Source organism: Manis pentadactyla, chromosome 3, assembly GCF_030020395.1.
Source record: "Manis pentadactyla isolate mManPen7 chromosome 3, mManPen7.hap1, whole genome shotgun sequence".
Taxonomy (NCBI): Eukaryota; Metazoa; Chordata; class Mammalia; order Pholidota; family Manidae; genus Manis; species Manis pentadactyla.
In genome coordinates this window covers 191,115,234-191,129,167 of record NC_080021.1, presented here as the reverse complement: position 1 = coordinate 191,129,167, position 13,934 = coordinate 191,115,234, and the positions used below count along the sequence as shown (strand labels likewise).

Sequence of the window (13,934 nt, the reverse complement as noted above, 5' to 3'; positions counted from 1 at the left end):
TTTAACATAGTACTGGAGGTCCTAGCCACGGCAATCAGACAAAACAAAGAAATACAAGGAATCCAGATTGGTAAAGAAGAAGTTAAACTGTCACTATTTGCAGATGACATGATACTGTACATAAAAAACCCTAAAGACTCTACCCCAAAACTACTAGAACTGATATCGGAATACAGCAAAGTCGCAGGATACAAAATCAACACACAGAAATCTGTGGCTTTCTTATACACTAACAATGAACCAACAGAAAGAGAAATCAGGAAAACAACTCCATTCACAATTGCATCAAAAAAAATAACATACCTAGGAATAAACCTAACCAAAGAAGTGAAAGACTTATACTCTGAAAACTACAAGTCACTCTTAAGAGAAATTAAAGGGGACACTAACAGATGGAAACTCATCCCATGCTCGTGGCTAGGAAGAATTAATATCGTCAAAATGGCCATCCTGCCCAAAGCAATATACAGATTTGATGCAATCCCTATAAAAATACCAGCAACATTCTTCAATGAACTGGAACAAATAAATCAAAAATTCATATGGAAACACCAAAGACCCCGAATAGCCAAAGCAATCCTGAGAAAGAAGAATAAAGTAGGGGGGATCTCACTCCCCAACTTCAAGCTCTACTATAAAGCCATAGTAATCAAGACAATTTGGTACTGGCACAAGAGCAGAGCCACAGACCAATGGAACAGACTAGAGAATCCAGACATTAACCCAGACATATATGGTCAATTAATATTTGATAAAGGAGCCATGGACATACAATGGCGAAATGACAGTCTCTTCAACAGATGGTGCTGGCAAAACTGGACAGCTACATGTAGGAGAATGAAACTGGACCGTTGTCTAACCCCATATACAAAAGTAAACTCAAAATGGATCAAAGACCTGAATGTAAGTCATGAAACCATTAAACTCTTGGAAGAAAACATAGGCAAAAACCTCTTAGACATAAACATGAGTGACCTCTTCTTGAACATTTCTCCCCGGGCAAGGAAAACAACAGCAAAAATGAGTAAGTGGGACTATATTAAGCTGAAAAGCTTCTGTACAGCAAAAGACACCATCAATAGAACAAAAAGGATCCCTACAGTATGGGAGAATATATTTGAAAATGACACATCCGATAAAGGCTTGACGTCCAGAATATATAAAGAGCTCACACGCCTCAACAAACAAAAAACAAATAACCCAATTAAAAAATGGGCAGAGGAACTGAACAGACAGTTCTCCAAAAAAGAAATACGGATGGCCAACAGACACATGAAAAGATGCTCCACATCGCTAATTATCAGAGAAATGCAAATTAAAACTACAATGAGGTATCACCTCACAGTAGTAAGGATGGCTGCCATCCAAAAGACAAACAACAACAAATGTTGGCGAGGCTGTGGAGAAAGGGGAACCCTCCTACACTGCTGGTGGGAATGTAAGTTAGTTCAACCATTGTGGAAAGCAGTATGGAGGTACATCAAAATGCTCAAAACAGACTTACCATTTGACCCAGGAATTGCACTCCTAGGAATTTACCCTAAGAATGCAGCAATCAAGTATGAGAAAGATCAGTGCACCCCTATGTTTATCGCAGCACTATTTACAATAGCCAAGAACTGGAAGCAACCTAAATGTCCATCAATAGATGAATGGATAAAGAAGATGTGGTACATATACACAATGGAATACTACTCAGCCATAAGAAAAGGGCAAATCCAACCATTTGCAGCAACATGGATGGAGCTGGAGGGTATTATGCTCAGTGAAACAAGCCAAGCGGAGAAAGAGAAATACCAAATGATTTCACTTATCTGTGGAATATAAGAACAAAGGAAAAACTGAAGGAACAAAACAGCAGCAGAATCACAGAACTCAAGAATGGACTAACAGGTACCAAAGGGAAAGGGACTGGGGAGGATGGGTGGGTAGGGAGGGATAAGGGGGGTATTAAGATTAGCATGCATGGGGGGGTAGGAGAAAAGGGAGGGCTGTACAACACAGAGAAGGCAAGTATTGATTCTACAACATTTTGCTATGCTGATGGACAGTGACTGTAAAGGGGTTTATAGGGGGGACCTGGTATAGGGGAGAGCCTAGTAAACATAATATTCGTCATGTAAGTGTAGATTAGTGATACCAAAAAAAAAAAAAAAAAAAAAAGGGCAGTTGCTGTGTGGTAACCTCCAATGAGTTCTACACAAGGGTATAAAGGGCATATGAAAGTGTAGGCAAAGGGTCTGTTTGTGTTTATACAGAGGATCAAAGCCTAATTGGGCTACCCCAAAAATGAACTAAGATACAATATGAAAAAGAACTTCCAACATCAGCACTCTCTGGAAGACTCATGCCAGAAGATGATCATCAAAAAACCCCAACAAAGATCCACGTGCTGCTACAGCTGTAGATGCACTCATCCCACCAGTTCCTGGACTTGCCATAGGAATGAAGAAGGAGATATCTAAACTGGCCTGTGCACACAGTAAAACAACAAATTTGACTGGATCTATACTGTTGGAACTCAAACAAGAATTAGGAGAAGTGCAAATTGTATCGCTCCAAAATCTTACAACTACAGACTATTTACTGTTAAAAGAACATAAGGGATGTGAACATTCCCCAGGAATGGGTTGTTTTAATTTGTCTGATTTCTCTCAGACTGTTCAAGTTCAGTTGGACAATATCTACCATATCATAGATAAGTTTTCACAAATGCCTAAGGTGCCTAACTAGTTTTCTTGGTTTCACTGAAGATGGCTGGTAATTACAGATATGCTTTGGTTATGTAACTATATTCCTATTATGTTAATGTGTGTGCACAATTTAATTAGTAGTTTAAAACCTATCCATGCTGAAGTTACTCTACAAGAAGATATGTCAAAGAAATAATCAATCTTCCCAGGTCTTCTGCCTGCTACTTCTATAGCTTTTCTTCTTCCTACCTAATCACAACCTTTAAATAGAACTCGTGCCACATGTCGAATTTACCGAGTATCATAATTCTTCCAAGTGGTAAAGATACCTCAAGACAAATGCTGGGCATAGAAGCTACAGGGCATAAATATGCAAAGAAATAAAAAGCTAACCATTTGAAACCATAAGGCTTCTCTCTCACTTACCAACTTCACATTTCCCTGTATGGCCCTGGAAGATGACTGGTTAGCCAGAGACGGGTAAGATTCCTCAAGGGAGGAACAACCTAAGACAGGCACAGTCGCAGGGGGGCCATCAGGTGAGAAATTGGGGATCAACAGAGGTGAGGCTTAGAACCTCACCCCCCCTGTTCTGAGAGAAATCTTCTGCATACGTGGATGTTTTATTGCCCTTGTCTAGCTTGGATTAACACATAGTCTACAGGCACACACCTGATCATCTACATTTGCTCTCTTACAACACTAAACTATGTTTTCTACCTTTATCTTGTATCTACCTACCACTTCAGCATTTTATTAAAAATAATAATAGTAAAGAGAGAAATGTGGTATCCACATATAAATCAAGTATAAAAATCAAATGAGTATTCATATTTGAACTGACTGTTTAGAGTTCATAATGCATGAGCAAAACCGAAAGTTTCTGTGATGACTGCCCTTGTACTGTTCACTATGTAACTTATTCACTATGTAAGAATTTGTTCTCCATGTAAGAACTTGTTTGTTATGCCTCAGAAGATTGGAGACTGATGAAAATTAGGCTTGGGGTGGATTAATGATTGTGCATTGAGCATTGACTCCCCTAGACAGAATTTTATTGTTGTCAACAACCATTTGATCAATAAATATGAGAGATGCCCTCACAGAAAAAAAAAAAAAAAAGTACACACTTCCAATGGTAAAATAAATAAGTAACCGGGATGTAATGTATAGCATAAGGAATATAGTCAAGATATTGTAACAGCTTGGTATTGTGATAGCTGGTACCTAGAATTGTCATGTATATAAATGTTGAATCACTATGTTGTACACCTGAAACTAATGTAATGTAATACTGTGTGTCAACTACCCTTCAATAAAAAAAACACCTTTGTTTTTGTATAACACAATATTTCTAGAAGGAAATACAAGAATTAATGTCTCTGAGAAGGGCAACTCATAGTCTAGAGTGGAAGGATGACATTTTTTAATTATGTGTCTTCTTATACATTGTTCAAGTTGTTTACTATGGGCATATATAACTCTTTTAAAAAGTATATCAAAAAGTACCTACATCATAGGTTCTCATGAGAGTTTAAGAGTTATATAAAGTTTTATATATTTTATATTTATCTATTTATGTAGAAATACACACATATATAAAATATTTAGAACCACTAATGGACATGAAATGCTCAGTAGAGTAAGCAATATATAAGTACTCAGTGTAGTATACATAGTGTATACACATATACATATTATATACATATGTGTCTTTACAGATCAACACAAGGGAAAAAGAAAATACTCCCCAAAATGGGCAAAAACATATGAAATATTAACTTTCCAAAAAAAGATCAATAAGTATATAGCACATTATCAATTTCTCTAGTAATCAAATGAAAAACAGTCATTTTTTTTGCCTTTCAGATTTATAAAATTTAAAAGGACTGACCAAATCCACTACCAAGAGGATGAGGGGATACAAGCAGTCAGATACACTGCTATTGGAGAGAAAGTTATCTATACAGAATAATTCCATTGGCCCAAAATTTCCACATCAGGGAATTTAATCTAAGGAAATATAAGACAGTTAGAAGAGGGACAGCCCCAGCTTCCTCATACAGGGTAGCTAACCACCAATAAAAAACCTGCAAACTTTCTTGGCTTAAAGAACTGAAGGAGAGAGGCTCCAGGAAAAGAGCCACTGGAAAGAGAGAAAACCCCAGGAGTAGGTCAGAGGGGAGTCCCAGATTCTGTATATAAACTCAGACCAAATTTCTGCTGACTCCTGAACCACCCACAGGGCAGTCTCTAAGTAGCCCAGCTAAGGCTAAAAAAAATGAACTGATATATGTGTTGCTGCCCACAGGGGAAAACAGAGTCAGCAGTTAGAATTCACCCAATTTGTTTCAAAAACAATAATACTCTTCAGAGGAACATCTCAGAATTCAAATGTTCTAAAATATCACTCACAATATGTTGGATAAGTTCAAAATTAATACAAAGAAACAAGAAAACACAATCATTCTTAAATAAAAAGACACTCAACAGAGAGGATCCCTGAGATGTCCCAAATGTTGAAATTAGCAAAGATTTTAAAGCAGCAATATCTATGCTCAAAGGAAAATATGATTGTAATGAATGAAAAGACAGGAAATCTCAGCAGACACATAGAAACTGAATTCTAGAAATTAAATATCTGAAATTAAAAACTCACTGGGCAGGCAGAACGGAAATGACAGAAGAAAGGATTAGTGAACCTGAAATAAGATCAATAAAAATTATCCAATGTGAAGAACAGAAAGAAGTAAAAGTTCATGAGAGCTTGGTTTCACCCTGTACACCAACACCTTGTTTTAAGGGGAGAAGCCCACTTTAGTTGCTGTACTTTTTAAGATGGTTTGAGGAGTGGGCAGAGCAGCCAGACACGACATATTGGCCAGACCAATGCATAAGTAACTATGTAGGGGTGGGCACAAGGTTAACTAAGCCATTTCACAAGTAGCAACTGTGAACAGTGGATTGTAAAATCCCTTTTGACCATAAAGAACCTCTTCAGCTGGACAAGAGTTTCCTCTACCCTTCCTCCTTTATTAGAACTTTCCAGTTATTTTAATGAAAAATAAACATAATTGTTCATAGTTTTAAAGAGGTTTCATATGCAACCTCTCTTTCTGATTTTAATTCTCATTACAACACAAGACAAGGTAGGAAATAGGTCTTTTCTTTTTTCAAATGATCATCAAACTTGCCTGAGATCAGGCCAGGGTTGCTGGAAATACTGACTCTTGAATGCTTTTATCCCTTATCTCTATATCCTTTCCTCCCTTTAAAATCCAAAACAATGGGTGTGATTATGAGTGAAACAAGATCATGAATGAAAAAAAACTCTAGTTCCTTCTTTGTCTCACCTCAAACCCTGAATCAAGAACCATTTTGTGAGCATTCTGAAGACAATTATAATTTAATCACAGTAAATAAACAAAAAGGAAGAACTGAATGCAACATATTTCACTTCCCTTCTTTTTACTTTTTTTTAGACAATAGAATCACAACTAAACAGCCTCTGAAGGCAAAGATCTTAGTTTGAGGTTCCCCTTTCTAGTTTACCTCTAACCCTCACCTATCCTGAAGCACCAAGTTTTGGCTCAAAAAGATGACACAGCAACAAATATGAATGGAAGAGAAAGAGACTAGAAAGAGAAACTTTCTACAGCAACCTGTACCTATTTCCTTTCAGCGACATTAGATCTTACATTTGAATAAAACTTGAACACGTTTTTCAAAGCATTTTCACATTATTGCCAGTCTGTCCTCTTAATTTAAGGAAAAATAATAATCACACTTCATGTGACAAAAACTGTGAACCCAACTTCCTCATGGGCTTCAAGGTGATTTAAGCTTTTTAATTTGGAGGATGTATTATTGTAAAATAGAAAAATGTAAAAATTCTTTGAAACAGGTTTGGTCTCCTCACCTGAAACTGACATGCACATTTCAAACCATCTCCATCTTCTTTACAGACGCCTCCATATTTACATGATGATTCATCACAAACTCTTACATCAGACTCCCTCACATTTAATTCTGCAAAAGAGGAAAAACTGTTACACACATATACATATCTTTTTGTATCCAAGTGTACATATATAAATAAAATTAAAAAACCCTAAAATGTGTTGATCACCTCATTCACAAGTATAATAAGACAATACACAAAAAGCAAGTTCTTCAGGTCACAAAATGTTCAGGAATTCCCCAAGGAGAATCTAGCATAACAATAAAATAAAACACAAAATTTCAGGATTTCACGTAATTCCCAAAGGTAAATCTACAGACTTTTTCTATTTAGTCTCCCAAGAGCTTAACATAGTCTTCTTACTATTGTCCTAATATCTTAGATTATTTTTCTATTGATTTACTTTTAAGGATAATGAGCAAGAATAACTAAAAGGAATCTTAATTCTTTGGGTACCCAGAACAAAAATCAGGTGACCATTATTTATTCTAGACAAATAAGTTATTACAAAAGAAATATAAAACAAACTTTAATTTCACACCACAGATCTACGTACACAGAATTAAAGAGATTCTTACTCTTAAAATTTTTTAATGATTGGTTAATTTTACTCTACTACAGGGAGCAGAGCCAATCAACAATACTAGCATACTGTGGTCATTTTCCTCCTGCTCCAAGACTGTCAGTCAGTCTTACTCTAGAACTATTAAAACAAGCTTTCTAGAAAACCTAACACATTTGCTCCAAATTTAGTGCTAAACTGCCAATCCTGTGGAATTGGGTGAAAAACCACTACACAGTCACGTCCTTTTCCTCCCTATTGGGAATGAGAGATATAACAAATGCACTTATACAACTGTACAATAAACAAATGATTGTTTAAAAAAATCCATCTCTGTTTTGTTGCCCTTGTCTAGCTTAGACTAATACTTAGTCTATAGGCACACACCTGATCATCTACATTTGCCCTCTTACAGCACTAAACTATGTTTTCTACCTTTATCTTGCATCTACCTACCACTTCAGCATTTTATTAAAAATAATAATAATAATAATAATAATAAGGGAGAAATGTGGGATTCATATATAAACCAAGTATAAAAATCAAATGAATAATCATAATTGACCTGATTGTTTATAGTTCATGATGCGTGATCAAAACCGAAAGTTTCTGTGATGACTGCCCTTGTACTGTTCACCATGTAAGAACTTATTCACTATGTAAGAACTTGTTCACCATGTAAAAACTTGTTCGTTATGCTTCAGAAGATTGGAGACTGTTGAGAATTAGGCATGGGGTTGATTAATGATTGTGCATTGAGTCCCCTATACAGAATTTTATTGTTGTTAACAACCATATGATCAATAAATATGAGAGATGCCCTCACCAAAAAAAAAAAAAAAAAATCCATCTCACTGCAGGATGAACACATGAATTTGAGAGCAGAGAGGTCTAGGTTAGCTTCTGAGTCTGTCACTCAATAGCTGAGGACTCTGGGGAGAGCACAATGTCTCCTGGCAGCTCTAGATCATGATGCGGTCTTGGCAAACAGATTTCAGAGAGCATTTCTCCAGCAATCTCCCATCCCTGGTTGTTTTCTATTTCTAGATTTCAAAGCAGGACTCAGCAGCCTGAGTCAACGAGGTTCTATATCTAGTAAACATCTGTCCTGGTGACATTTCCTTGCTTCTCTTAGCTCCATTTGTTTTCACTGCTGTGCAATGGTGTCTTGATTCCCCTATTCCTAGCAGACCCTCCATGGAGCTAGCAGCCAAGTACCTAAATGTCTAAGGATTTCACAGTCAACAGTACTTAATTTGAGTACCCACTCTGAATGAAGCCCTGAACTAGAGTAAGTATACATCTATGTAACTATAGGTTACAATTTTTTTTTCATTTCCTTAAATGCATCTCAGATGGACAGAATTGGATTACTCTAAAGTTTAAGAATATGTGTTTAAAAAAATAATAAAGACATGAAGAAACTTAAAACAACAGAAACTAATACAGCTGCTCTATTGTTCTCACTGTTTCACAAACACCTGCAGGCACAGATGACCATTTTCTGATTCTTTTCACCTTGGCTATAGAGGTTTTATGTTCTTGGTTCTCATCATCTCCCAATTTTTGCTCATTCATCCCCTTTCTCCCTGACTACTTGTATTACCTTGAGCCTCGATGTTAATTGTGGGGTTTGCTATTTTTCAGTCTGCCTACATTCCTATGGGGAACTTGCCTGAGGTACAGTTCCAATTACTGTCTAATGTACATCTTGGAAACCAAGAGAGATAATTAAATGAAGAACTGCTCTGTAAAAAGGGTAAGAATGCACGGTATCTCCACTCAACTACAGTTTAATCAATTTTAGGGACCATAGAAATAAAAACAATTGCACAAACTGAGAAATAAAATAAAGCCCATTTCTTTTCTCTCTTTTCTTTGTAGCCTTAAAAGTTCACACTGGGTTCTAATATAATCAATTAAAACAAGAATAAGTAAAGTTACTGCTTTGTCTGGGGGTCAAGATCATGCTCTGAGTTGCTCTGACTTGCTACCTGGGCTTGAGATTCTTTGAGTTGCAATATATTTTACCTGTAGTATTCCAAAAGTACAATGGGATTGCAATCTAGAACCTAAACCATCCCTGACACTAAGATTCACACGTCTGGAGACTGAGCATTGTTCAGGTATCTGTTTGCATGAGGGACGAAGGAATATTTGGGGGAAATAACCATCCTTACTATAAAGAGAGACAGAAAAGCTTAGCCCAGTAAACAAAGCTTGGACCAGAGGAACAGACCTAAACACAGGGTGGTGTCTATCACTTGCACTGCTGCTCCCCCAGTCCAGCCGCAAGAGCTAATCAAAACAGGGACAGAAAGGTTAAAATGAGAAACTAAAGAAGGGGTCTCAGCAAAAGCTCTGAGGCAACAAGATACAAAGAGCTCTGTTCTGATGCCCACATGATAAGGTGGAACAGCAAGGGAGAAAAAGAGGCTGGAACCTCAACAGCCCCCAGCATATTAGCAGCACACCTGGAAGGACAAGCAGAGGGATTGGAAGTGTCAGGCACACAAGTACACCTCTGACATCCAGGGGGAGGTACCAGTATTCAACTTTAGGGCAGCAAACATGGCAGGGAGGAAAAGATAGGCCATGTGGCAGTGGCCAGATACGTTAGCGAGCCCACATGATATGCCCTTTAGTGCCCACATGATATGCCCTTTAGTGACTCCAAAAATAAACTTGGTGGGAGCATTCTGGGGAAGGTAGAGGTCCTACATTAATAGGTAAGGGTAAAAGTCATGAAATTCTGATTACACTCATTATTAGCCATGTTTTATTTTATGCCTATCTTGCTATCAAATTCAAGCTTTTTTTATACATGTTAATGGGTTAAATGTGATTTTGATCAGGAAGCAATTAAACATCACTATGTAGTATTAATGCAATGCTAAGAATTTGGAACACAAAAAAATACGTAACAGGGAGCTTATGATATTGCTAACATATCAAACAATTAGTGATGAATTCAATATGGTCTAATGAAGGGGAAAATTGCATTGCATGGGCTATGATTACTCTAGGAGTTTCAAGGAGGAAATAAAAATGGCTTTGAAACACAGGGTACAATGTCAAAGAAAGCAGGACTTACACTGACCTTGAAAAATTAATAAATTTTTTTCTTACTATAAAACTAATATAGAATCATCATATACAGTTGAGAAATGACACTTTAAAATAATATTTTAATTGCCCACATGTGACTAATATGAAAAAAGGGGAAAAAAGAGAATCTTATCTGGGAAAACAGTGTAAGTGAAAGTAAAGATACAAGCAATTTGGTAGTACACGTAACTATTAAGATCAGTGGTTCCCAAAACATGTTCCTTAGGAACACTGATGTCCTAGACTAGAATGTACTTTCATTAAAATCAGATGTGAATTTCATTATCTCATTTGCAAGGGAAAAAACTCAATGGAAAAAAATCTCCTCACTTTAAGAGTTTTTTCCACCTCTATTTCTTGAACTTTCAATATCTGAGATTACTTCCTTGTTAGCTATCAACAATACTAATGTTCAACAAATAAAGAAATATTAATAGGAAAAATTCCAGCAGTGTTTGATGACAACACAAGATCATGAATGTCATAAGCTCATGAATGTTCATTTTAAATTGTTTTATAATTGTGGCAATCACTGTTAATTGTCTACTTCAGATCTATTCTCCCCTTCCTAGTAAAGGAGCCCCAATTTTGTTCAGGAAAACAAAGTATCCAGTTAAATAATATGTATTTCCCACATTCCCTTGCTCTGTACTAGAGTTCATATATAAGCACTGTCCCTTCCTCCTCCATGCTTCCATTCTTTGTCCTGCCTGGAGAACGAACCTCTTGCCTGAGGTTGTAGCAGCCTTCTTACATGCATGAAGATAAAAGCTACAAGCTAAAGATGGCAGACCAGAAAGACAGGAGCAAGAGCATAGAAAGAAAGCAGAATTTTGGAATCACCACACCTACCCTGGATTACATCCCTCCAGATCTACTGTTGTAGGAAATAAACACATAAATAAAGCTCTTTTTAAGCCACTATTGTTCAGGTCACTCAAACATGTAGTTAAACACAATCCTGACATAAGGATGGCACATAAATTAAGATAAACATTTTCAAGCTAATGACTTGAATTTAGAGCTACAGCATAGTCTACCTGATAAAATTAATTTTAATTTTTCAAAAGCATCTGACTTCCTGGTACTCTGACTCCTCATAAATTTGAGAACCAATGCCTTAGCTCAAACTCAGTACAGAAGGAATTCCATTTTGGAATCTTCCTCTGAATGTTATTTTCAAGTATTCTGTACAGTACCATGCATCAGGAGGGCACTCTACCTGTTGATGATGATTACCAACCTGCCTTTCTGAGCCCAAAATGGAAATTTGGCAAAGTGGATGAGCCATTACAAAGGCCCTCAAAAATCAATTCTCCAAATAGAAATATTTTACACAAAGTAGCATTCAAAAGAGTGGCTCAAAGCAAAGCTATTTTGCTCTGGTTGCAAATGTGCCCATCACACAATTCTCTAAATGTAACACTTGTCTCAATTTTCATTAACATTTCAAAGTTTGGAAACAATCCATGATTGGGGAAGGAACCCTACCTACTACAAACCTGAGCTGCCCAAATCCCCAACTTTGAGCAGAATTAATTAGGGTCAGGCTGCAATTCAAAATGAGAACCCATTAGCCCTCCAGAATGATAGGATTTTTCTATTACCCTACCATTAAACAGAAGGAGTTTCAGTGATCTTTTAAGATAGCTAACACATATGAAGAGCCAAAAGTGAATAAGCTTCCCAAGATGTTACTAGAATTCAGGGCTTCTCAACCTTTGTACTACTGACATTTTTTTTTTTTTTTGGTTTAGATGATTTTTTCGTTGTTGGAAGCAACCTTATTCACTGAAGGATGTCTGGTAACATCTCTGGCCCCTACTCACTAGATGCCAGTAGGATCATCCCAGGTCTAATAACCAAAAATTTCTGCAGACATTACCCTGGGAAGCAAAATGATCCCTGGTCTGAGAACTACTATAAAAGATCAAACAAAAGGCTTTACATTTAATACTCTAACACAATCACTATAAAGAAAATAAGTCAAATACGCAGCAATCTCCAAGATCTCTGCACATTACCACGGCTATTTTTCATTTCAATAGAAGCATCTAAATATATTGCCTCCAAGTTTATTTCAAGTCCTGGCTCAGAGTGGGGGTGCCCCTCCTTTAGTAATGCCTTAACCTCAACCTCCAGCAAGCCTGGCTCCCTCCCACTTTCTATCAAAACTCTATCAAAGTCAATATGACCCCCTATTCTAAAGATTCCATAACTTTTTTCTTAGTCTTCCAACTAGACTTTTCTGCAGCAGTTGATACTCCTGGCCTCCCCTTCTAACCTAACTATCTTGATTATCCCTATAACTCTGGCCATTTCTCATTCAGTCACTCTTTTTTCCTTCTACGGCTCAGTCCATGTCCATAACACACTTAGCATTTATCTCCGACTTATCAGCTCTTCAGATTAACTTAAGTGCTATTCTCTGTAAAACATACCAACTAGTGCCATGCACAACAAATCTTCAAGGCTACTAGGTCACTTGCTAGAACACTAACTATTTTAGCTCCAACCAAGGCAACTGCTGCTGTGCTTCATCCAGCCTGTGTATATCAACGGTATTTGTTATTGTAATTATGTGGTGTCAACACTGCATAAGAGTGAAAATAAGCTGTTCCTATGAAAACAAAATTGAATGCCACGAAAATACTTAAGGCAAGTTGCTTTTTAAAAACTGCTGTTGCATTAGGTGTAGGCAAGATAAAAATCTGGAAGTCTTCATCCCCAAGTCTAAGTTCCTTTCTAAGAAGATTAGAACTGGAATTTGTAATCAATGTATTATGAATGTGGTTTATTTAAGAAAGGGGAAACTGTAACTACTCTCAAAGAAAAATTCTGGGTCCTCTTTCAGAGTACTGCTTAATAAATATATATTTATACGTTTTTAAAATGCTACATGAATTTATGAATCATTTTTGTAACTCCCCTATTTAAATAACTTTCGTTAATCAAAAACTACCAGAATTTTAACACATTAAGACAAAAGACTCCTACTAAATACAAAAATATTCTGCCCTCAGCCATTACACTGGTCAACTCGGCTTGTTTCTTCTCTCAGTATTCTCACCCACCCCCCACTTCAAATCCTCAAACCTGGTTTTCACAACTTTATCAAAGCCATCTCATCTGCTTTTACCAGTGCTATTTCCAGTCTTTGGAGCAATGCTGGGCAAAAATCCTACAAGTTAATGTTCTCTACTTATCAACATGTGGAAATCTTTAGTTCATCTTTAGTTGACTCCTTATTGACTCCCCAAAGGCATGTTTAACCTTGTTCTTAAGAATAACCCAATTTCAATAGGTTCTGTACGCATTGTCTAGATGTTAACGGTATTTGGAAAACCTCCTTTTTTAAAAAAGCACATCAATCCCCTCTAACAGGGCCCCTGCTAGATGATTTCACTCCGAAACAAGCCCAACTTGTTACTGATTCCATATACAGCTGTCTATGAGACAGTTCCACACACTACACTGAAAACAGTGGCGATGTTTAAAATACCCCATACCAGGAAATGGGGTGATACACCCATGGAATATTATACAGCTATTTAAAAGATGGTGTATATTATGTGGCAATATGAAAATATGATGAATGTCAAGTAAGAAA

General features: G+C 36.8%; 1 protein-coding gene across 2 annotated transcripts in view; it reads right to left on the bottom strand.

Moving 5' to 3' along the window:
• Positions 1-13,934, bottom strand: part of TMEFF1 (transmembrane protein with EGF like and two follistatin like domains 1) — a 93,022-nt gene that overhangs the window by 65,903 nt on the left and 13,185 nt on the right. For both annotated transcript variants that reach the window (XM_057498890.1, XM_036888428.2), the window contains exon 2: positions 6,613-6,722. In XM_057498890.1, the coding sequence (XP_057354873.1) occupies positions 6,613-6,722 (110 nt within the window). The remainder of the gene's footprint in view (positions 1-6,612; positions 6,723-13,934) is intronic.